This window comes from Lactuca saligna, chromosome 8 (genome assembly GCF_052625555.1).
Source record: "Lactuca saligna cultivar CGN05327 chromosome 8, ASM5262555v1, whole genome shotgun sequence".
NCBI lineage: Eukaryota > Viridiplantae > Streptophyta > Magnoliopsida > Asterales > Asteraceae > Lactuca > Lactuca saligna.
The window spans coordinates 57,467,220-57,491,849 of NC_136424.1; the positions used below are offsets into that span (position 1 = coordinate 57,467,220).

The 24,630-nt window shown below is 33.5% G+C and overlaps 3 protein-coding genes across 4 annotated transcripts; 1 reads left to right on the forward strand and 2 right to left on the reverse strand.

The window, feature by feature from the left end:
• The first annotated feature begins 10,740 nt into the window (after nucleotides 1–10,740).
• Nucleotides 10,741–14,358, forward strand: MGT3 (magnesium transporter 3). Its single transcript, XM_078967333.1, has 7 exons — nucleotides 10,741–10,941; nucleotides 11,639–12,190; nucleotides 13,017–13,087; nucleotides 13,194–13,322; nucleotides 13,401–13,787; nucleotides 13,963–14,010; nucleotides 14,083–14,358. The coding sequence occupies exons 2-7, from the start codon at nucleotides 11,731–11,733 to the stop codon at nucleotides 14,311–14,313; spliced, it is 1,326 nt and encodes a 441-aa protein (XP_078823459.1). The 5' UTR covers nucleotides 10,741–10,941; nucleotides 11,639–11,730; the 3' UTR covers nucleotides 14,314–14,358.
• A 2,950-nt stretch (nucleotides 14,359–17,308) lies between these two features.
• On the reverse strand, nucleotides 17,309–21,501 carry LOC145008975 (putative inactive purple acid phosphatase 1). Of its 2 annotated transcripts, none has more exons than XM_078967623.1 (13): nucleotides 21,370–21,501; nucleotides 21,026–21,205; nucleotides 20,833–20,924; nucleotides 20,689–20,755; nucleotides 20,330–20,452; nucleotides 20,150–20,242; nucleotides 19,896–20,025; nucleotides 19,711–19,792; nucleotides 19,480–19,612; nucleotides 19,148–19,353; nucleotides 18,510–18,635; nucleotides 18,122–18,431; nucleotides 17,309–17,885 (listed from the first exon to the last, which is right to left on the reverse strand). In XM_078967623.1, the coding sequence occupies exons 2-13, from the start codon at nucleotides 21,197–21,199 to the stop codon at nucleotides 17,580–17,582; spliced, it is 1,842 nt and encodes a 613-aa protein (XP_078823749.1). In that variant the 5' UTR covers nucleotides 21,200–21,205; nucleotides 21,370–21,501; the 3' UTR covers nucleotides 17,309–17,579. The 2 variants fall into 2 exon arrangements, with proteins under 2 accessions (XP_078823749.1, XP_078823748.1); XM_078967622.1 differs by having other exon boundaries at nucleotides 21,026–21,210; nucleotides 21,370–21,496.
• Nucleotides 21,502–22,420: 919 nt separating this feature from the next.
• Nucleotides 22,421–24,615, reverse strand: LOC145012584 (Pentatricopeptide repeat (PPR) superfamily protein). The gene has a single exon (XM_078971382.1). It carries the CDS (start codon nucleotides 24,589–24,591, stop codon nucleotides 22,636–22,638), a length of 1,956 nt encoding a protein of 651 aa, XP_078827508.1. The 5' UTR covers nucleotides 24,592–24,615; the 3' UTR covers nucleotides 22,421–22,635.
• Nucleotides 24,616–24,630: the final 15 nt, after the last annotated feature.

Here is a 24,630-nt window from a genome sequence, read left to right on the forward strand (position 1 = left end):
GAATCGTCATTCGCCTACCTTCAAATATTTTATAGCTTGGATTACGGCATCCCTCTTCCAAATTATAAAATATTGTGTTGGGTCCTAGCCTTAATATTTCATATTGGGTGTCATATTAAGGACTTTAAATCAACTATCTTGAATATCTCCCAAAACATGTCTGGTTTAGACATTTATGATCTTCCCAAATCTCTTGAAGATGATGTTCCTCAACATCTTGTTTCACTTCCTCTATCTCCTCCAATTATTCTCCCTCACCCACAAGTTCTTGAAAAGTTTAAAGTCACTCGAGCCCTATTGGCAAGTAAAGGTCTTGGTGTGGTCACATCTTGGAGATGTAGTCACATATTGATAAGCCAGGAGAGTTGGGTGTCAAAGTCTTGAGAAAGTTGGTGGTTCAATCACTTTCTAAGTCACATAGTGAGTTCTTTTGGAACACCTATGAAAAAGACTATGACAAGACCCTTAATGATTTTATCTGTTTGTTAAGATCAACTTCCTCAAAACTTGATGGACATTGACAATAGTGACACAGGAAATCCAGAAAAGCATTCTCTTCCCAATGGAAAGGGACCGGCCATAGTCAACTCGGTTGACCAAATGGTAAAGAGAAAAACTAAGTCTGTGATAGTCCCGTGTACCATTATCAAAGGGTCCATATGTTTATATTGCCAAAGAAAGGGGTATTGGTTGCAAAGCTGCCATAATTTACCTAAGTATGTTAAAGTCGATAAGTTTGACTCTACTTCAGGTAAAGTCCACTATCTAGCTCTGTTAAGTTTCTATTATGAGATTCTTGATACATGATGTGACTGGGTCACATGGTGATGTTTTTAAGAATCAAAGAAAAGGTAAAGAAACTTAAAGAAAGAATATGCTGAATCTGATCGCATACATGGATTTCTATCGCGTAGTTTGAAGATCGGATTCTTGAGCTACTTCTTAGGAGTTATAATATATTGTTTGTGAATAGATAACAACAAGGTTTTCATGTGGATTGTAAGGATAAGTTTTTCGGCAATGTTTTAAAAAAAAAAGAAAAAAAAGGGTTTTAATTTTATTTATTTTAAAAAATATCCTTACAATGGCATCTGTGAAAAATTGTTGCTTATATGTTTCCAGTAATAGCAATATTGGAAAGTGGATTTGATTCTTTCATTTGTGGTAGTGTCTGAATTTACCAAATGAAGAAAGTTTTTCATCAACCAAGTTTCAATTGGACAGAAACTTGGAATCATACAAGTTGTATTGTATGATGAATGAGAATTTTCATCTTTGAAAAATTAAGACTAATTCTTTGATCACATGTATATGTGAGTCAATTGAAGGACTAAGGAATTAGGTACACTGGGTGTGCACTAGTCAAGGTCCACCACAAAGATTGATTTGTCATGATTTACTAAAGATTAGTAAATATGATTATACTTATGAAGTTAAGTATAATTCTGTAACATTGGAAAGGTTACAATGTATGGCAGAGCGAATAAGAAGAATCAAATTAGGCAGAAGGATAAAAGTTTCTCAAATCTGAAAAGATTGGAGAGTACTTTAGTATCAGTTTTATGATCATCTTAATGATTTAGAAACCTTATCACAAATTCATACTCTAAGGACGTCTTAGTGCATTGTTATGGCTAAGAATAGAGGTCATGAATTGTTGGATTGGTTAAGATCAAGGAGATGAGTCATACTTCGTTCCAAAACAATTCTTAGAGTCATACTCCAAGATTGTAACCTTGAGTGACATAAAGTAAGATTTATTAACAGTAGTCAAATGTAAGAGTAAAATGGTTTCTACTCTTGTACATTTTAGATTGGTAAGTTGTGATGTCTTGGATGAGACAAAGACCAACTAAGACCAATTGTGTGAAGTGTTAGTCTTGATAAGAATCCGCACTATCCCTTGAATATTTGTTTAGTCAAGGAATTATTCTTGACTGGGGAAACTTATATGTCAAGGGGACAGTGGGAGCCTTAAAGATCCTGAAAGAGTTTCAAGATTTAATCAAGAGTAAAACCTGTAATTTATCACTAGCACACGACTTAAGGTTTGCAACCTATCGTGTTGACATAATTCTTATTTCTGTACCTACTTCAAATAAGTTGAATTTGCATGTGAGTTATCAGAGTTCAACTTGGAAGCATTGGTGGGCCTTGTGCTACCAAGGTGACAATAAAGTAAGATTGAATAAGTTTAATCCATGTAAGGCTGAATTTATCACTAACCTTATCTTGTGATTATGGTTTTGACAAATTCGCATGGATAGGAACTCATATACTATAAAATCTAAGTGTCATAAGGTTTCTCTCCGATTCATGAAAATGATGGTGAGGAAACGCTTTCACTAAGTAGATTTTACGTAGATAGCAATTGTGTTATTTGCATTTTCAAAAGTCGTTAGTGGGGCATGTGTGGTTAACCGGCACGCTAACATGGACTTGTGAGAAATGGCAAATGCCTAAGCAATTGAGACTATGATTACGGCATCCCTTTTCATAGTTCTGAAAATTGTTTAGACACACATGTGAGCTATCTAAGAAAGGATGTATGAATCTAAATTTCAGAAGTCCAGCAGATTTCTGAAAATATGTCAGAGCTAGTGGGAGCATAAGTGTTATGCTGATAATCATCATGTTAGTGGGAGCATGCTTATTATGATTAGTATTGCAAGCTAGCAATGTTAATTATAGAAAACAAAGTTTTAATCCGTGAAGTTGCAGGGGTTGAAAAGTTGTTTTGCTATAATTAAGGGAGAGGAAATTATACTTCATTTCAATTCTAAAGCTTAGATTGAGATTTTAATCATCTTTAGTCAAGAATATATATGAATTATGTGTTGGAATGGTTCAACTTGAAGAAATTCTATATATATTGCATTTTCAAAATTCGGTTATGATTACGGCATCCCTCTTCATAGTTAAATTTTGAAAACATGGCAAATAAAAATATTGTAGCAAAAGACTGGTCTAGTATCATGTCTTTATGTCAAACATCATGAATCGTGCCCCATATGCTTTGGATATAGGATCGATTCAAGTGCTATAATATTCATCTTTTCTAAATTTTCCAAATGCTTAAGGCATTTAGAAGGGAAAAGTCTAGAACTGGATATGACTAAAGTGATTAAGCAATTGTCGAGGACAAATCTGAGGTTCTCCAAAGATTGGTTGCTCAGGGAAAGTTGGAAGTATAATGTAAGTTATCGGAAAGGACCGTATTGACATGTTCTGAAAAGAAGTATGGAAATGTCTCCAAAGATTGATAGTCAAAATGGGACTATGGAAATGTCTCCATAAGTGGAAGTTATTCAATCTATGTAAGATTAGAAAACCTTAATGCAAGAAGCATGTTCAAAGCAATGTACTTTGAATATGAGACCTCCGTTCCATAGAAGTTGACCTTCTTTGGAATACTCTGTAATGACTGGTGACAAGGTTTTGGTGACTCTGTGCATAATCATTACAAGAGGAACATTGCATAAAAGTTTAAAATCTAACAGATTTTTGGTAAATGGTAGAAATTAGAAATTCTTACATTTACAATAAGGATTTGGGATTGTGAAATGAGTATCATTGGAATCATGTTCAATTGATCTACATCACAATGTAAGGATCATAGACAACCATAGTGTGCATACTTGGGGTATGGTATAACTATTGTTTAGAAAAACAAAGTGTACATGCTAGGAGCATGGGATGACTGTTGTTTTTATTCAAGTCTTAAGTTGATTATTTGAAACATTGAATAATGTGTAATCAATATGGTGATAAATAAAAGGTGGTTTTATTTATATTCAAAAGGGTTCTGAGACCATATTAGATTCGATTATTATTGTGTTTCACTTTGCATGTTTTGACTTCCAAAATAGCTAGGTTATTCTTTTCGAATGACTAAGTTATTTAAACACTCCACAGTCGTTCATATGTTGGAAGTAGGTATGAATCAAGACTGTCATGAATCGGGTTTGTAGATGGCTAAATGGGTTTAGTCATGGCAATGGTTGCTACAACATTCATGAGTGCTCATAAGTTATGAGTATTGGAATAAACCCACGCTCACTTGTATCACTTCATGGAATTTATCTCGAGTGATCGTGAGACGGTAATATCATATAAATCTTCAAACCTAGAGATATGAGTTGTTACCTATGAGTTGGTTGTGCATTGATTGCACGTAAACGCATCAGTAACTTGATGTTATAAAACGTGCCTTTGTGTATAATTCAACAAGTAGTAGAACAAGCATATGAGTCGAAGTTTATCTGTTCCTTCTAGAAATAGAAGCGATATCTGGGCCCCTCGATGATTTTGTTGTGACCTATGTACCGGCCGGTCAGAACTGAATTGATGTGTTCGATTAAGTTCTTTGTCAAACAAATCGAAAATCGGGAAACAAACTGTTGGACAATAAGTACGACGTTGTTCCATGTATTTGTCCGGCTGATATCATGAGGACAGAGGATTATATGATCCCTTATCTAATGGACAAGTCATTGACAAGGTCAGAGTTCATCTACAAGGTCAGAGTTCGACAGAAGCTTTTGAGAGCTACGATTGCCAGTTGGTTCCTGAAGTCATACGCAATAATAGTTTTAGACTTATCCAAGTGGGAGACTGTTGGATTAATGTCTAAGTCCATAACTATAATTGGTAAGACTTGACCCGACCCGGCATGGTCCATTTGGGTTGCATACCATCATGCACTTGGATAGACTATAATGAGAGAAATAAGACACTTATGGTTATTAATATATTATAAGTTCTAATATATTAATAATAAGAATAATAAGATTATTTAATTAGTATTGATCAAAAATTAATCTAGGATTAATTAAGTGATCAAAAGAAGACTAATTAAATATATGGGTTGATTGTGTTAATCATCCATACTTATATAGTGGGCTAATGCTCCATGGATAATCAAGTTGGGCTAAAACCCATAGGATGGTCCATGGATGCTCCATGGTGTATTTGAACCCATGGATCCAAGGAAATGGAAAGCCATGACAATTAAGGATTTACCCTAATTGTAACACTATATAAAGATCTTATTCTTGACAAAAATCGGCCACTAGAATCACTTTAGAAAGTGAAGAAGAGGGCTAGCCGATTTCATAAAGTGTAGAACTCTCTCAAGTTATTCTAAGTGTTTTGATGATTGTGATTCCATTTGAGGCTTCCACACTATTGGGGCTAGGCACTCAAGCTTCATGAAGACTTTCTACATCAAAGAGGTATGTATTCTATCTTGTTACACTCATTGTTTTGTATGCTAGATTAGGATAATACCTTAGATGTTCTTATTTGCATGTATAATAGAGAAAACATAGATCCAAGGTATTTAGGGTTGCATGTACACTTAGGAGTGTTAGAATGCTCAAAACCCAACACTGTGACATCCCCAATTTCACGGCTAGAAAATACCGGTTTTGTTTATACTTTATTTCAAAATCAGAGTAACCTTTTAATAAAATAATTGCAGAATTTGTCTTAAAACAATAATATGATAAAGATTTATCAAAAGCATTTCCTTAGAAATGTATTTCATTAAAAGACTTTGGATGTCATGTTCGATACAGTACATAAGTATAAATAGTACATTATAAGCCTTACAACAGTTATTTACAACTAATAGCCTATAATCCAAAAGTCCCTCATCATCATCATAATTATGCTCTAAGTCCACTACCTGTAAAACAGAAAGCTGAGTGGGTCATGCTTGGGAGCCTGGTGAGCATATAGGGTTTTCAACCCACAAATAATAATAGAGTTATTAATTTCATCGATCAACAATCAATTTATTAATTTCATCAACCAACAATAAACCTGATTACCCATTCCCGTTATCCTCACTTTACGTTCCTAAACACCTATACAAGGGACCTACTCTATGGATTTTATCATCGAGATGGACACTACTGCTAAGGGGTTCCTCAACAATATATGTCCTAAAGGCAACCATGAGGGGGAGGGAGTACACCGGTGAACACATCGTTCACAACACCTACAGGTTGCGAGCCTGCTAGCGTTCCACTAGACTGTCTAGAAGAGTCTGTGGTCGTCATCCATACTCCGCTAGATGACTGGAACAACAACAATATCGAGGCCTCTCATCATTTTAACACACATCAACTATTTTGTCTACCCGTGTTCTACCCAACATATTTGTAGATAAAATACATATACAGTTTATAACTTGTATAAAAATTGTATTCAACAATCATCTCAAATAAACAATCAATATAATTACACATAACACGTATTTTATAGAAAATACTTCATATCTATGTGTAATATGAAAGTGACTATACACTCACTTGATTTGATGATAATCGGACAGCAATTCGTTCCTTAAAATGATCGTTTCTGATAAAACCGGGAGTTTTATTGAGAAACCGGGCTCTGCGAGAGTTGGAGCTTCAAAACTGAAAAGATAAAATTTTCAGGGTTTTCGGGCACTTCGGGACGTATTCCGGGCTTTAAAAATGATACCGGGGCTTCGGGGGAAGTCAAAATAGTCAAAATATAAGTTTAGGGGTGAAAAATGTCAAGTTTTCAAAAGTAGTCGGGAGATCTCGCAGCCCCCCTATTTATAGGGTGCGAGGCCGAGGTCTCCGTGGCTGAGAAGCTTCCACGTAGCTTCTTGCGAGGCTTGGTAACGAAGGAAGGAGGTGGCTGTGAGGGAACGAGGCGCGTGGCAGCAGCGAGGCGAGACACGGAGGCGGCTACGAGGCTCGGACGTGTCTCTGCGAGGTTCGGACACGCGGCGGCCACGAGGCGGCTTCTGATTGGCCAAGGCTTCGGTCAGAGGGAATTGCGACACACGTCTGGTCCAGATTCGGCCACGTCTTCGGTGACGCAGCAGCTTCGGCCTCAATGACGTGTCCGGTTACTGTTCATGCGAAAATTTCCGAATTTTGAGCCCTGGACTTCTAAAATCCATAACTTTCGCATACGAGCTCCGTTTTTGACGTTCTTTATATGAACGCGTAGCTAAAATCATGCTCTACAACTTTTGTTTAGACTTCATCGGCTAATTTTGACTTTAATTTTAATATTATTATTTTTAACAGATCGGGACTGGAAAATCCGTTAAAAATTCATAACTTCTTCATCCGACGTCCGTTTTCGTCAGTCTTTTTACCGTTGTACTACTATTAACGAGACCTTCAATTCTCGTTTAGGTTGTGTCGGCTAAATTTTGCTCGATCTTAAATTCGAGTATTTAGCTGTCTACTGCTAAGCTAAAACTTAGAAAAATCATAACTTCCTCATACAAAGTCAGATTTGGGCGTTCTTTCGAACTTCTCGGTTTAACGAATACTACGACTTTAGTTTAGATTGTTATGGCTAAAAAGCACTTTATCGTAATATTCACTTTTTATGCTTCCTGGTGCCGTGTCGGTTTTGTCACGAAACTTCGACAGGTCATAACTTCTTCGTTATAACTCGGATTTCGACATTCTTTATATCTCCGGAATCCTTGTTTCGGCCACTACAACTTTCTTAAAAGATATAGGATTTTTATAATATTTATTTTAAATGCTTATTTTTATTATTAATTAATTAAATCATAATAATTAAGCAAATAAACATATAATTCACATAATTCTTCTTTACTACTTCAAAATGAGTTACAAAGGTTGACCAAGACTATTACAACTTTATTAATGCTTTTAGCCTAGAAACACGGACGTTACAAATTATTTCTATGTGGTTTATATCATGTGTATATCATAGTATATCAGAGTTAGAACCGAAAGGTTCACAGAGTTAGGACCAGAGGGTCCACAGAGTTAGGACCCACCGACCCACAGAGTTATAGCCTCGAGTGGCTAGTAGGTGTTAGGTATGGTATTTTGGGGAACTCACTAAGATTTATGCTTACATTGTTATGTGTTATGTGTTTCAGGTACCAGTGATGATCGCGGGAAGGCGCCGACATGATTCGTACACACGCATGGATTTTTATGTATTTTGATCTTAGGAAATATTTTGTGAAACAAAGTTATGATACAATGAGATTTTGTTGATAACTATGTTTGGAAAAATGTGTTTAAAAATGTAAAAATTTGTTTTAAATTTTACAGTTTACAATTACCGACCACATAAATCATCATCATATCCTAATTGATGCACAATTCATGAAGAAAATCATGTGCACAATGTTAAAGTTGTCAATATTTATAAGAAAACTCATTTCAACACCTATTTGATTGTTAATTTTTGGTTTTAGTTGTTAGTCTATCTGTTTATGATATGTAGTTGGAAGTTGTTTGATTTCAGTTAAAATTTATAATATTTAACCTAAGAATTCATATTTCATAAAGCATATGTCGTGTGATTTTGTCTTGTTATTATAGTTAACTATCATCATCATCATCACCACCACCACAACCACCACCACCACCATCATCATCACCACCACCACCATCACAACAACCATCATTATCATCATCATCACCACCACCACCTGTTGGGTTTTGAGCAATCTAACACTTCCTAAGTGTGCATGCAACCCTAATAAACCTTGGATCTATGTTTGTCTAGATACATGCAAAATAATAATTTTCCAAGGTTTATAACCTATCTAACATGGCATGGGGAACATTTCAACATAAATGAGTTAGAAGAGATTACATACCTTTTGGTGAGTTTGGTTCTAAGGAGTTTGAGGGCCAAGCACCAATAGTGTGAATGCCTCAAATGGAATCACAAACACCACAAACTCTTGGAAAACTTTGAGAGAGTATACACCCTTGTATAAAATCGGCCACACACATGCACACACACACACACACACTAGTTCACTAGTTTTCTCTTAGGCTCCATTTCATGCTCCATAAGCATGCTTATATAGTGTGCATGGTTAGGGTGAAACCCTAATAACCCATGTCTTTTCCATTCCAAGGATCCATGGGTTAAAAGCTCCATGGATCATCCATGGACTTCCACATAAGCCTAGCCCATTAACAAATGAGTATTAGCCCACACTATATAAAACAAATAGCCCATAATCTAATTAGTCTTCCTTTTAATCTCTAAATTAATTCATAATTAATTTAAGACTAAAACTAATTAAATAACGTAACTTCATATTAATATATTATAACTCATAATATATTAATAAACATATGTGTATAACTCTCATAAAATTATCCATAATAGTTTGGATGAGATGCAACCCAAATGGACCATGCCGGTCGGGTCAAGTATATACCAAATAAGTTATGGACTTAGACACCTTATCCAACACCATCATCATCATAACCATTATCATAATCATCATCATCATCATCATCACCACCATCACCGCCACCACTACCATCATCATTACCATCATCACCATCACCATCACCATTACCATCACCATCACCATCATCACCACCACCACCACCACCACCACTATCACCACCATCATCATCACCACCACCACCACAACCACAACCACCACCATCATCATCATCATCACCACCACCACCACAACCACAACCACCACCATCATCATCATCATCACCACCACCACCACCTTCATCATCATCATTACAATCACCATCACCATCATCATCATCATCATCATCATCATCATATGTAACCTAATAGTTTGTATCTTATGAAATCGTTCGATTTCTCTTATTTTATTCGTATTTTATGTTAGAAAAGTGTTAGCAAATATCAATTATAACTTGGATATTTCAAGGATCGTGTGTGGAAATATTTTCAAATATCTGTAATTTCGACCATATTGCATAGAGTAACACGAAACCATATCTGAGACAATCTAATAAAACTTTATTTTTGGATTTTATGTAAAATCTAAAATTCAAAAACAAAAAGTCATTGCTTTGTTTGATGTTTTTCTTCGACAATATTTTTGCAGAGTAACGTTAAGTAAAAAATAAATGTATAGGTAGACCATCTACATTTTCATAGGTAATGATTTTTAAAATATTAATTTTTTTTTTGCTGCAAAAAAATTATCTTTTGCATGTCAATTGTTTTCACAAGTAATGACTTGATGAAAATCTTAATATATATATATATATATATATATATATATATATATATATATATATATATATATATATATATATATATATATATATATATATATATATATATATATATATCTTTTTAGAAGTTATTGCTAAATATACACCCCATCTAATGTACAATTTTATTAAAAGTCAACCATTGATTAACTATTTATATCTATTTTTTTAAAAACAATTAATTTTCAACTAATAAAAACAATTAAATAACCTAGTAAGATGTTTATATGATAAAATTAAATGTTAGTGAATCTATTATTAAAAGATAAATACACATTGAATAATACTGTCAATGTTTTAATTTTATAAACTTATATAGAACATAGATATATGAGGATACGTGAATAATATTAATAAATAAGTGAGCATTGTTTTTTGTAAGGTTGTGTAAGATTGAGATTTGGAAGATCCTAATCGTTGATTATAAAATCTAATAAAATAAAACACAATTTTAATTTTTAATTTTTTATATATAAAAAATATTTCAAATATTTTTTTCCTTCAAAAGTTATAAAAACCTTAAAATATTAGTTATAAGTCACAAAGTAAAATGATAAATGGTAAATTGATAAATAGTAAAAAATAAGATGATAAAAAAATATTTTATTTAAAAAAAAAAAAAATCGCAGGGCGTTTAAAATCCAATTCATTTTTCATACCAAGGAGTATCCTTATTGAGCTTTACATATTTTTCAAAATTAATATAAATATCTGAATGAAAACGGGTCTGTCGTTTCTGTTCTCTTACGTATCCATCATCATCGCTGCCACAATTTCATGTTTCACTGTAATCAGACCTCCAATCTCGAAATTAATATATAACACCTTCTTCATAAATTTAAATTTTCAGTGCTTTTCATGGAATCCAGTTCCGTCGTTATTCGACAAGGTACGATTTGTTAATTGGGTCTGATTAGTTGAAATTTTGTTCGATTAGTCACGGATGATTCATCATATATCTTTTTCTTTTTTCACTTTGCTAACATTATCGATTCCATCAAGTGTGAAATTGCTATCGATTGCCGAATTATATATAGTTTGTCTTCCAATTTATGAGAATTTAAGGATTCAGGACCCTTACATTTTTAGGTTTTCCCCAATTTATGAGTTTTTCGCCTTCCTTTGTTGTTGAAAATTAAAACTCTTAGCCTTCATATAAATACATCGATATTGTGTTGTTCACAAACTTCTTTGCAATTTGGCAGAATTTTAGTTTTAAACCTTAATATTTATTTTCAAAGCTGCAACATTTAAGTTGGCACAACATGTTTCTAGTGAAATTCAAGATACCATAGCAATCTATAAGAATCGTGCATAAACTAAGGCATATAGCAATTTATAACAATCAAATCTTCCCTTTCATATCATCGTATGCTCTTGCATACTCTCTGGATGCTCAATGTCATGCATACACTATACACTCTCTAAATCATTCTCAATACATCACAATTTTGTTGCTGCAGATTAAAACTCTTAACATTTATTTAAACACAATTAACAAGAATCCTTAACTTTATCTTCAAAATTGCATTGTTTACGTTTACACAACAGTGTATGAAGATTACTTGTGGATCTTTTGTTATCAGGATGCAAGGTGGAGTGCAGATGACACTGATGCAGACATCATATCACTCCATAAATCTTTCATCAAGTTTGAAAATCAATAAAAGTGAGAGAAATGGAAGAATCACGGGGCCCATTACTTCAAGCTAATAATGTGACTGAATCTGTGAATGTGAATGGGGATAACTCAAGATTGAACCTTATTAATCGTGGGGGGAAGAAGCAGAACTTCATAGGGCCTGGTTTTCCAGGGTTAAAAAAACGAGGTCATGCTGTTGGAAACCGTTCTTGGATTAAAATAGAGCAAAATGGGAACTCAAAAGTTGTGGAATTGGATAAAGCAACTGTAATGAGACATTGTTGTTTACCAGCTAGAGATCTTCGGCTTTTGGATCCTGTTTTTATCTATCCTTCAACAATTTTAGGGCGTGAAAAGGCTATTGTTGTTAGCCTTGAGCAGATTAGATGTATAATTACAGCTGATGAGGTGTTTCTTATGAATTCACTTGATGGATCTGTGCTTCAGTATAAGTCTGAATTGTGTAAACGCCTTCAGGAAGTGAAATATCATTCGGGTAGGTTACTATATTCTGAAATCTTTTTAACACTTATGTTCAACTGTAAATTACCCCAATGTTGAAACCTATTTCAGTTCTGGTTGAAAGATTTAATGTCGGTTTTGGTCCTTGGAACCTTGAAACAAGGACCAAAATTTATAGGAAACCTTGAAATAAGGACTAAAACTGAAAAGGGTTTTAGTTTTGGACTAAACTTGATACATATTAGAAAGCACATGGGACCAATGTTGTAGTTTACTTTAACAACTAAATTTAATCTAAATTTTAGAGCAAATTACAAAAATGGTCCATGTGCTTTTGGATTTTTACCAATGCTTAGTCCAAATTGAAACTATTTTCAGTTTTGGTCCTTATTTTGAGGTTTCATATAGATATATGTCCATGCAACCTTGAAACAAAGACCAAAATTTATATGAAATAAGCACCAAAATCAATATTAAACCTTGAAATGAGGACTAAAATTGGAATCTTTTTTCAGGTTTGATTTTCATTTCAAGGTTTAAATCGATTTTAGTCCCTGTAACTTTGAAACAAGGACCAAAATCGATTTTGGTCCTTAAATGTTGCAGCTTTGAAAATAAATATTAAGGATTCTTTTATTAACCAAATCACCAAATGAATGCTTAAAGGTTTAAATCGATTTTGGTCCCTGTAACTTTGAAACAAGGACCAAAATTGATATGGAACTTTGAAATATGGACCAAAATCAATATGAAAACTTATTATAAGGACCAAAATTGAAAAGGTTTCAGCTCTTCACTAAACTTGGTACATATCAGAAAGCACAGGGACCATTTTTGTAATTTTCTGACCTTGCTGTCAGATGACCTACCATTCGAGTTTAGGGCACTTGAACTAGCTTTGGAGTTTACCTGCCTCACTCTTGATACTCAGGTTAGGTATATACATACACAAGCTTCATATATATATATATATATATATATATATATATATATATATATATATATATATATATATATATATACATTTAATTTAATAGGTGAAAGAGTTGGAAATGGAAATTCATCCTGTTCTTGATGAATTGGCAAAATCAATAAGTACACTCAATCTTGAACGTGTTCGTAGATTCAAAGGCCACCTTCTTGCATTGACTCAACGTGTGCAAAAGGTACAAATTGTTTTCTCGTGTTAAAATTAAATTAAATAACAAATAGTTGTGAAAAAAGCTAAAAAAAAAAAAATTCAGGTTTGTGATGAAATAGAACATCTAATGAACGATGACGGAGATATGGCTGAAATGTATCTAACTGAAAAAAAACAAAGAAACTCATGCAATGATTTATACGATCAAGTTCAAGGTAATATTATTTCAACTTCAACAATGGGAACAGGGGGGCCCACACTGGGAATGGGAATGGTGTCAAAATCTGCCCCTGTTTCTCCTGTGGGGTCCGCAAGTGCAAGTGGCTCAATTAAATTACAAAGGGCTTTTAGTAACATAAGCTCGCATAATAAACATGGAAGCTTGTTGAGTTCATCTGTAACTGGTGAAACTGAAAACATTGATCAACTTGAGATGTTGCTGGAAGCTTACTTTGTTGGAATCGACAACACTCTAAACAAGTTGCTTTCTGTAAGTTAATATCAACATACTAATTACTATATTGCCCCTTGCTGATCACCTCTAACATTTTTCATATTTTCTCAACTGTAAATTACATCTACTACCATGACTTTTATGAATAAAAAAATAAAACAGATGGACATGTACCTTGAGATATAACATCATTGAAATTATTTAATTGTAGCTCAAGGAATATATCGATGACACTGAAGATCTCATCAACATTAAGCTTGTAAGCAACCATGAACTCATCTCTCTTTCATGATTATTGTTTCTAATGGAAGTTTATGTTATAATTAAATAGGGAAATGTTCAAAACAAGCTGATTAAATTCGAGCTGCTTTTAACAGCTGCTACATTTTTAGCAACAGTGTTTGCAGTTGTGACAGCTGTATTTGGAATGAATTTTGAAGACGATGTTTTCAACGAGCCGAATAGATTCAATTGGGTTGTTTCCATCAGTGCAAGTTTATGTGGAGTTTTGTACATTTGTTTCTTGTTTTATTTCAAACATAAGAAAGTTTTCCCTCTCTAGATTTTCATTTCTTCTTTTTTATATAAAAATAAACAATTCCCAATACCCCTTTCGTTTTGTATTTGTACATATGACATATGGTTGTACTTTATGGTCTTTTTCTTTAAGGGGTTGATGAAAAAGATTCGATTCTGGTGTGGTCAAAGTCCCAGAAAGAGTTTTCTTCTTGTGAGCATGGTGAATGTGAACAAGGGTTATTTTGGGTATTTTGGCTCTTGAGAAGTGACTCGAGTTCCTTGATACGTGCTTGGAGGTTGGATTCGATTAATTGGTGGAGGCGTAATTGTAAGTCTATTGGTGAAACTGCGTAGTTTGGAGTGAAAGTGTGGTTGTTGTTGTTGTTGTTGGTGGTGGTGGTGGTGCTTTCACTTTTGCTACTTTTTCCAGTTTTGCCCCTGGGGTCTGATTCCGATTGGCTATCGAGTTGCCAGGTGATTGTATCTAGGTTCAGATCTCCTCTAGCCATGTCTGCTTCAAAGTCTGAATCAATCTGTGAAATGTTAATCTTTTTTAGTTGATCAACTTAATGAGAAAAAGTATTGTTTTCTTTTGACTTAGGTACTAGCTAAAAAACTAGCTGATAGCTGGAAAGCTAGTTGTTAAATGAAAAGCTAGCAGATAGCTGAAAAACTAGTTGATTATAAATGTCGTTTGGTAAACGGATTGAAAAGCTAGCTGAAAAATATAAAATGAGATAAAAAAACATTTAAAAGAATGTGTTGTTATAACTAATTAAAGTGTATATTTGAAATTTTTTTAAAAAGCTCATAGAAAGTTAGCTAAGTAGTTTTTTTAAAAAGCTAATAAAATATTTTTTGGCTTGCCAAACATAACAATTAAAAAAAAAACTTGAAAAATAAGTTAGTTTATCAGCCAATTATATTAAAAGGGACATGGCTTAGTCTTGTAAATTATATATGAATGGTTTTATTTTTTATTTATTATTATTTTTTTAATACAGAAATAACAACTTAATAAATTGATACTTTTCTCATTAAGTCTTATTGGACATATAAAATTCCAACTTTTTACAGAATGTTTCTATTTTACTTGATGCAAAAAAGAAGTATTTCCAATTTTTTACATATTTGTCGGATCAAATTCTTCAAATATTTTTTAAACATCATTTATTTAGATAACACTTTAAGGAAAAATAGAGTCTTAGTAAGCTTACCTCCACAACATTAGACAATCTTTGCATTGTGCAACTCTTCATATTTTCTTCCAACCTCTCAAGCTCAGCCTCAAGTTCTGCCTCGATGTCACTTGTTAACTCAAACTTTTCCCTTTTTGATACTTAATCTTATAAGTATAATCATATTTACTAAGCTTTAGTAAATCATGACGAATATCTTTGTCACTCTTGTGGTGGACTTGATCAACACACAACCTTGTGTACTTGATCTCCTTGTCCTTTAATTGACACTTTGCCAAAGAATTAGTCTAAGTTTCCCAAATGTGAAAGTTTTTCATTCATCATACAATACACATTGCATGATTCCACGTTTTGTCTTCTTGGAAGCTTCATTGATCCAATTGGTTGTTCCAAGAATGGTGAGTCGTCTATACATGCACCATTGCCATTTTCTTTTTCTTCCATCAACACGACCTTATGATCTTTTAAATCTTTGTTGTTACCAGTTACCACTAAGGGCCGTAGACTCGTGAATGGTTTTCTGTTCATGTTCTTGGTTTTGAATTTGTGTAAACGATTGTTAGAAGATGTGTCTAAGTACTCTTGTTTTCCGTTGATTTCATTTGTGTGATCTTGATCTACTCGTTTCTCGATAAAGGTTGAAGTCGAACCTGAAACGTGATCAACATCTCTGTCTAACAAGCATCTTTTTGCTAACTTTGGCAATGGGAAAACTGAGTCAGGTATTTTGTCGAACACTTGGCGTGCGTCTTGTTGCAGGCGTGGCGATGGCAGAGGTTGTGACTGCTTTGATGAGCCATCTTTCTCACCTGATAAGTTCTGCCAATGCTTGGCCACGTAACCGGCACCGGTAGCTGCTGCAACCACCCAGAATTCCATGATCGATCTTTTATGTAACGCTGGCAGGAGGACATGAACGTGAACTTTGAACTTTTGAAGAGAGCTTAAAAGTTCTGATTTTTAGGCTTGATACTGTTTATTGAAAGGTTACCCACTTCGGAAGAAGATGATTGCTGCAAAACCCTTGAAGGAATTTGAGAGATGTTTTGTGTGCTTTAACAAATGGAGACGTGAATTTGTAGTTTGAAAGATTGAAAACAAAAGAAGAAAACTGTAGACTCTGTGATCATTGTGTTTGAATATGTTTTGTTTATATAGTCACTTTCATTATTTAATTGCAATGTTCCAAACCACATGATTGTGGATTGGAATAATAAGGTCCTCAATTAATCCTTTCCATTTTTAGCCAAGTGTCTTTAAATAATCCATGTGATAACCTCAAAAAATAAATGATGGAATTGAATCACTAAAAAATAAAATAGACATCACATAGAATCTAACCATATAATTAAATAAACAATGTAATGAAATTGATTGATACATTTCATTGTTATATAATGTATTGGACACTAATAAATCATTTAGACATATTGTTTGTTATTAATAAATCGAAGATTAAATAAGGTAAACTGATAAATAAAGGAAAAAATGTTATTTTATAATAATAAATTTTAATTAAATAAATATATATCCTTAAATAAATTGTATAATGGATATAAACATAATTCAATTTTTTATAATACATGTTATACATGTTTTGCAAATAATTTAAAAAAAAGAAGTCATCTACGATCTAAAAAGAATCCACTTCGGATTTAAATGAGCCAAACTTGTTACGTCTTTTGTCATTGCAAGTAAAACAACCTCAAATTTGGTAAACATGTCACATTAAATAACTAAAAAAAATGTTACACGCATCGGTAAAATAATAGTCCATCTTGCATATTTTTATAGAATAAAACCTTTTGTTATCCATTTATCATTAATGTATTCTTGAACTCAATATAAAATATAGTTGAGATTTCATTTATAACAATATCATGTTGAATATATTTTCTAAAATGCATAGATCAACATCATGACAACCAAGCACGACTCCACCATACATGGATTTATTATAATCCTAACATCAAATACCTACATCAAGATACACTCACCCCTATACTATCAACCATAAACACATCACCCCCTACACTTTTAATTTCACACAAATACCATTTGCACACATTAACTTTCCAAAAATACCCCAAATGGTGTACACATGCAATCTTCAAGATGCTAAGGTTGTACTTGGACAACTATCGATTGTACATGCCAATATATCTCTATAATCACGGGAAATCATGAATGAATCATACACTTGTCCATCTCTACTTTTCTTGTATTCGAACAAAAGGGTAGAATGGTCATATGCAGTAAGTTTTAAAAACCCGTAATCGTAATCTCTATAGATACTCCAAGTGGTTTTAAATGGAGCAAACGGGGTAAGGCTCGCCCCTCCACCACCCGCCACCACATGTATTGTCCCATTTAAGCCGCCTTTGTAATGCTCCTTCTCATCACTCATGCAAGTATTCTAAATCAACAAGTTTATAGAAAAAGTCAAGAGTCAGATTCAGACTGTTTGATATGTTTCTATCAGGGTTTGGTAAGAACTTGGATCTGACTTAGTCAGTCAGGCTTTGACTCAATCAGCAACTATCAAACAGAGTCTTAAAAGATAATAAATTTGTTCTTATTTACTTTTTCCTCTCATTTCCCTAAGTGTGCACTCATTTTTCTTAAGTATTGTTTAAAATTTTATAAAGATACCTCATAAATGGGACATGTTCTTTCGTAATTATGCGCATGTCCATAAATAGCTATATCAACTTTATATTTTTGCCAAAGCTTTTGAAGGCTATCTCTTCCCATTGGTTCTCCAAATGAACCTTCAACTGCATAAACTAAAGAAGAAGAATATCCCAATACACGATGTGCAATGAAAATCAACCATGGTTGCTTTTGTCGATCAACAGATGAAAAACAATTTTTTATAAAATTATATTGTTCGCTTCCTTCTCTCCAATCATGTTCTGAGTCAGCAATGCAAAACCTAAACATGCCATAGTCTGTAGAATACCTACATGGTCAAAAGTCAAAGTTGAAAAGTCAAAGTCAGCAATACAACGCTTGATGCATAATGTACAATACGACATACCAGAACTTATCTTTATTTTCAGAAGGAACATGAAACATGGTTTGTGCAACAACACCACATTCTCCCCCTGAATCGTTGTTTTCATAGAAGGATCCTGAGTTGGGCCAATCACGTTCATGATTGCCACTATGATATTATATAAACATAAATAATTTGTTATAAAAAGTGATATTAAGTAAACCCTGTGAAAATATAAGAGGGAAAGTTTGAATCTTGAGGTCTACCATTCATAATTTTCAACTTTTTATGAATATGAACTCTTTCAAATTTCAAGAAACTTGTAGGACAAAACATTATATTTTATGGTTTAACTCTCAAACTTCAATTTTTCCAACCATTTTAACATGTCAAAATGGTTAATTTGAATTGTTTGAAGCTTATGTGGTTTGTTATGCAAGATAAAAAATGGGAGGGAAGGTTGACTTTTGAGGTCAAGCATGTTAGTTTTAAACTTCTTAAAATGACAAAAATTCTTAAAGATTCTAGAAAATTTTGGTACCCACATAAACATTTCATAGAATGACAACAATAAAAACCATAAAAGAAGTAAATTTTTCAAAAAAGAATTTAAATCTTGAAAGTTGAAAGTGATAAGTTTGACTTCAAAGTAAGTAAGAAAAAAAGGAATAGAATAGTACCTAGCAATCATATAAGGTTTAGATGAGGCAATTGGTTCTATTTGAGAAGTGAATTGATCCCATTGTGAAAGATATCCATTTGCATAACAAATATCTCCAATGTGAAAAACTATATCTATATTTTCCAAGTCATCAATCAGTTGCTTTGTAGTGTTAAGGGACCCACGTTGGAAATTATTGTATTCATTAGATCCATCAACCTCATCCTGCATCATACTTTTGACATAAAAAAAACTACCCAACTATTTATACCAATGTCATTGAAAATCAAAATAAAAAAAAAAAGTCCGAAACCAAATAAATAATAATAATAATAATAATAAAGTTGAAACCTTTCCCATATCACCAAAAATAATAACACGTTGTACAGAATCTTGACCAGGATATGGAGATGATTTAAACTCATACATCTTGCTCCAAATGATTGTACTATTCAATAATTTGTGCCCTAGTTTGTATGTATACCTACATAAACATAATCAAGATTTATTATTTTTATTACACAATTAAAAAGTATAATCCAATAATAAATAAAATCTAGTTTTTAATTATTGTAAACATACACCATATTGGGCCATAATTCTTTCAAGAAACTTGTATGGATATATCCAGGATCACGCCATCCCACAGTTCTTGCTGGTGGACCTTCGAATAATCAGCCGCATACACGCATCAAAAAATAAAATAAATAAAAAAATAATTATATATACTCAAATAATGATATAAAGGTAAATCTTTTACTATATACCACACATGCTACGTTGGTCAAAGGTCAAAGTTCCAGCAGAAGAAAGCCTCTGTTCTTCACCTTTTTGACCCCATTTAACAAAAGGCTTTGCTTCATCAATTCCATATCCACTTGTCCACGTTACACTCATCTACAAAATTATATTCCATGAATACGTATTTTTTGAGTTGCATGTATAGAAGTGTGTATGTGTATATATATATATATTTAATGAATAAAAAAGTAGAAAAAAAAAAGACAGATGTCAAACTCACTTCATCCCACATCTTTCCATGAGCTAATCGTGGGTAATTTGGTGCATTTGGGTTCACGAAAGTAACTGTGTTTGAAACTGCAACCAGATTCGGCTGAAAACATAGAGTCAACGTTTGGTCAATGCAAAATGGGCAACAAGATGTAACCTTGAAAAGGTGAAGAAAAAAGAAAGAATTTACGGTTGATAATCCGCCTGTGAATAACACAAAGGAGAAATCGGATCTTTGGTTGATTAATTGAAGATTTAATGTTGATTCTCCTGTATCTTTGTAATTAGGATTGCTGTAGTTTGCGTATAAAAACTGCAAAATGGATTCATAATCAGCAGACAATTGTAAACGAATTATGGTTTGCTGATTATTTCGAGTCAAAATAATTAAATTTGGATAATAATGTAACGAGTTGTTGCTAGATAACAAATTATTGAGATATATGTAAAATTTCCTAACTATCCCTATCTTTTAGCAACTGATTAATCATTTTGAAAATGCACATCCAAAAGGTATCTAGGACTCGTGTCATAAATAAAAGAACAAACCTTAATAGGTGCAGTGCACAAATATGGAGGGCTGACTCTTGAGTTTTCAGGGAGGCAGGTTGAATCGCTGAAAACAATAGAGTGTCAGGTCTATTTTTTATCCCATGTCATAAATAAAAGAACAAACCTTAATGATAAGAGAACCTGAAATTGGCAGGGGAGAAAACTCCAATCCAATCATCGTTTGATGGGTTCAAATTGCTGATGTGCACATTCACCCATTCAGAATTTTGGCCCTAGAAAAACAAAATAATCCAATTTTGACAACGATTCCACTTTTCGACATGAAAATCAGTATGAAAAGCAATCTGCTAGATCACTATAATCTCAGCCACACCTTTGATCCTAGAATGGCAGGAGAAGCTTTCACATCGGCAGCATCAGTTAGAGCAAATGTGACTTGATGTATTCCAATTTTCGCAAAAGAGTGATCTCCATGTGATATCACTTTTTCTGAGCTCAATAGAACCCAAAACCCTACTACCAAAGTGAACATCACAACTCGAATCATCACTTTCTGTTCTTGAAATCGAATGAACAAGTATATTAATCAGCAATTTGCAGAGGCATAGAAACACTAACAGTTCAAATCAAATGGATTAACTAATTGGGTAGGGTAAAGAGTGAAAAGAAAATGAAAGTAAGACGATAGTATAGAAAAACAATCAGAGAGATAAATACCTTGATAATAGTAGCACATAAAACGTTGCTTGCAACCTGAATTTTATCCGTTTAATGGCAGTTGCTGCAGATTGATTGATTCATTTTCGGTAAGTGTTATGGAGAAGAATTATTTGGTATATACTTTTATGCCTCTTTTCTGGTTGGAATTTTGGCGAAGGTTTACCTCGTTATTTTATTATTATTATTATTATTATTATTATTATTATTATTATTATTATTACTATGTAAAGGTGTTATAATAAGTGTTTTAATATCAAATCATCCAAATTTTCATTTTTATTAATTGGATGTTAAAAGATATGATTGGTAAACAAATTGAGAAAAAACAAAATAGACTTGGCATGAAAGATTGTAGATGTGTTTTGTCCCTAGTTGAAGAAATCTTGAATCCTTGGAAGATGTACTTAAAATTTTAGAAATTTTGTAAAATACGTCAATTTTATATAATATTAGGTTATATGGCATATTCGTTACACCCTGATATCAATTGTAATCTTGTATAGTATTTTGTGTGTGTTTTGCTGTCATTTCATTAGAAGTATTATGAGCTATTCAGTACAAATTGTTCATACAGATACAAATGAAATCCATTGTATAGATTATACACACAAATAGGCCGACTATTACCATATTATATAATATGATACAAACAAAGATTACCTTGCTTATTTTGTATGGAATATGGATTCCATGCTCGTGTAAGTGTTTCATTATGTGTCATTTTTTAAAGTACTCCAAAGTCCGCTCCATTTATTTATTTGTTGAGCAAATATTGTTTTTCATCTTGTGAATATGCGTATGATTTGAAAAAAATATATCTTAATCAACATGTATCCCATGAGCAAAGTAATACCATACATCTATTGATTTTCATCCGCTACACAACGGAAACACATGTGTTTGAACAATTGCCCCACACCATTACAATTAATGTTTCCAAACATTCTTGAGAAACCGTGTGTTGCTTTATGTTTATGAGAATAAAAGATTGAAAATTTATAAATACTTGGGTGTTTACAAGGTTAGTTTTTAAAAGAACACCAAAAAATTTATAAAAAAAAATACATTTATTTATTGCCAATGGTGAAAATTTGAAAAATATGGGTGTGACACCATGTGGCAAAGGCCACGCCCCTCCACCTCAGATTAGAATCACGCCCATGACATGTTATACTAAGGAGATAGTTACAAATATGATACATATTATTGGTTTTGCAACATCAATTTTGGCCCAAAAAAAAAAACAAAAAACTTGATGATACATCATGTATTTAGACCAGCCCAATTTTTAAAAGCAATAAGAGCTTCCATTTTCTTAACACTTCTTTTTCTCAATTTCGACACTTTAAGCTTCTTATGAGTCTCCATAAACGCTTGTTTATACCTCCATTTATCCACAAATATCTTCATCTCTTGAGACCTCTCCACAACTTCCATCACAGCATCAAAGAACCCCCCTTTCACCAACCCATACAACAACCCATCAACCAAACCATGATCCAATTTCAAACCTTTATCACCTCTTTTCTTAACATCATTCCACATCATCAAAACACTAAAATAATTTCCCGCATTCATATACCCATTCACCAAAGAAACATACGTTTGCTCACTAGGTTCAAATTGAAGAAAAATCATCCTCCTAAGTGTTCTCCTTGCATCCTCTAAACGACCCGCTTTACAAAACGCATGGATAATCGAATTCCAATCGTGGGTCCCGATTTTGACCCGTGGGTCATCAACTACTTCATCTAAGAAAGCTGCCATAAGTTCGGGTCTATGGTTTTCTGTTAATCCTGTCATTATTGTTAAATAACTACCTGTTAATTCATGAATTCTTGCTTCCCTCATGTCTCTAAAAAGTGAAAATGCTGACTCAAAATCTTGACTAGACATACACGCATCTATTAAAGCATCAAAGATATTAACATCGAGCTCTAGCCCTAAACTACACATTTCAGATACCATTTGTGAAGCTTCTGCTGTTCTTTGTTCTTTAGTGTAAGCTTTCAAGATTGACACGTAAACTCCAAGCCCTATTGAACCTCCTAATATATTCATTTCATCAAGAATGTTATGTGCTTTTTCTAATAAACCAAGATTATTAACACATGCGTTTATGATACCATATCCAATGGAGTTTTCAACTGTTATAGATGTAGATTCTAACTTTTGAGTTTCAAGTATCAGTCTTGCTAAATCTTTGATGCTTCCATGGTCAAGATATCCTTTTACTATTTTGAGATAAGTTTCTTCAAGAAAGTTTAGACCTTTTTGATCTGATTCTTTTAAACTTTGCAAGATAGTGGTGGAAACAGATTTTAGATAGCCTGATTTTACATATCCGCTTATCAGATTGCTAATAAACATGGTTTTATTGGGAAAATTGAACCTAGATACCAAGTCTTGTAGTTCGATTATCTTGTTCTCGAGTCCTTTTGTTGCGTATAGATAAGCAAGGTAGCTAAAAGTGGTCTCATCTGGGTGAACACCTAACAGAGACATTATGTCGAGCACCTTGTGGGCGTCAGAAACTGATTCAAGTTCATGGCAACAGCCCTCCAAAGCAGCGTTACAAGCAGACAAATCGGGTTTCAAAGATTCTAACTTTTCCTCCCTTGCTATCCTACAGTTCTCATTGAAGACGTCGAAAAAGTCACAAAATCTACCATTTTTCTTACTAATCTCCACAATCGTATCTCCCCAGATGCCAAAAGGAATGAAGTACCTGTTCTTGAGCATATACTTGACCAATGCAAAAGCAGGGGCACCATTTGTATCCTTGATTGAAATTAAGAAAGTCTTGACTGATTTAGGGTCTAATACATCTGGGTTTGTCTCTAACACGAACATCAAAGTAGCAAACGCCCTTTTGAGATTGCGAGTGCCGTTCCCGGCCGAACACAAACGAGTAATCAGTGAGTTAATGAGAGGCTTACTTGGTAATAATGAAGATGACGATGAAATAGATTTGAAACACTTCCAAGCTTCGTCTGTGTTATTTTCCTGGAGAGACAGTTGGAGAGTGGATTCGAGATTGGGGTTAAGTTGGTTATCTATGGATGAAGATTTTGGGGTTTGATTAGTAGGTTGATTGGATTGGGGTTTTCTTACAGCAAAGATTGAGGGCTGGAGGAAGGAATAAACGGAAGGAGGAGATGGGGTTTCTGGTTCAGAAGAGAAGTATCGGAACAAAGAGAAAACTCTTCTTCTCCACATCGTCGTCCTCGAAGACGAAAGAGATTCAGGTGCAAGCAT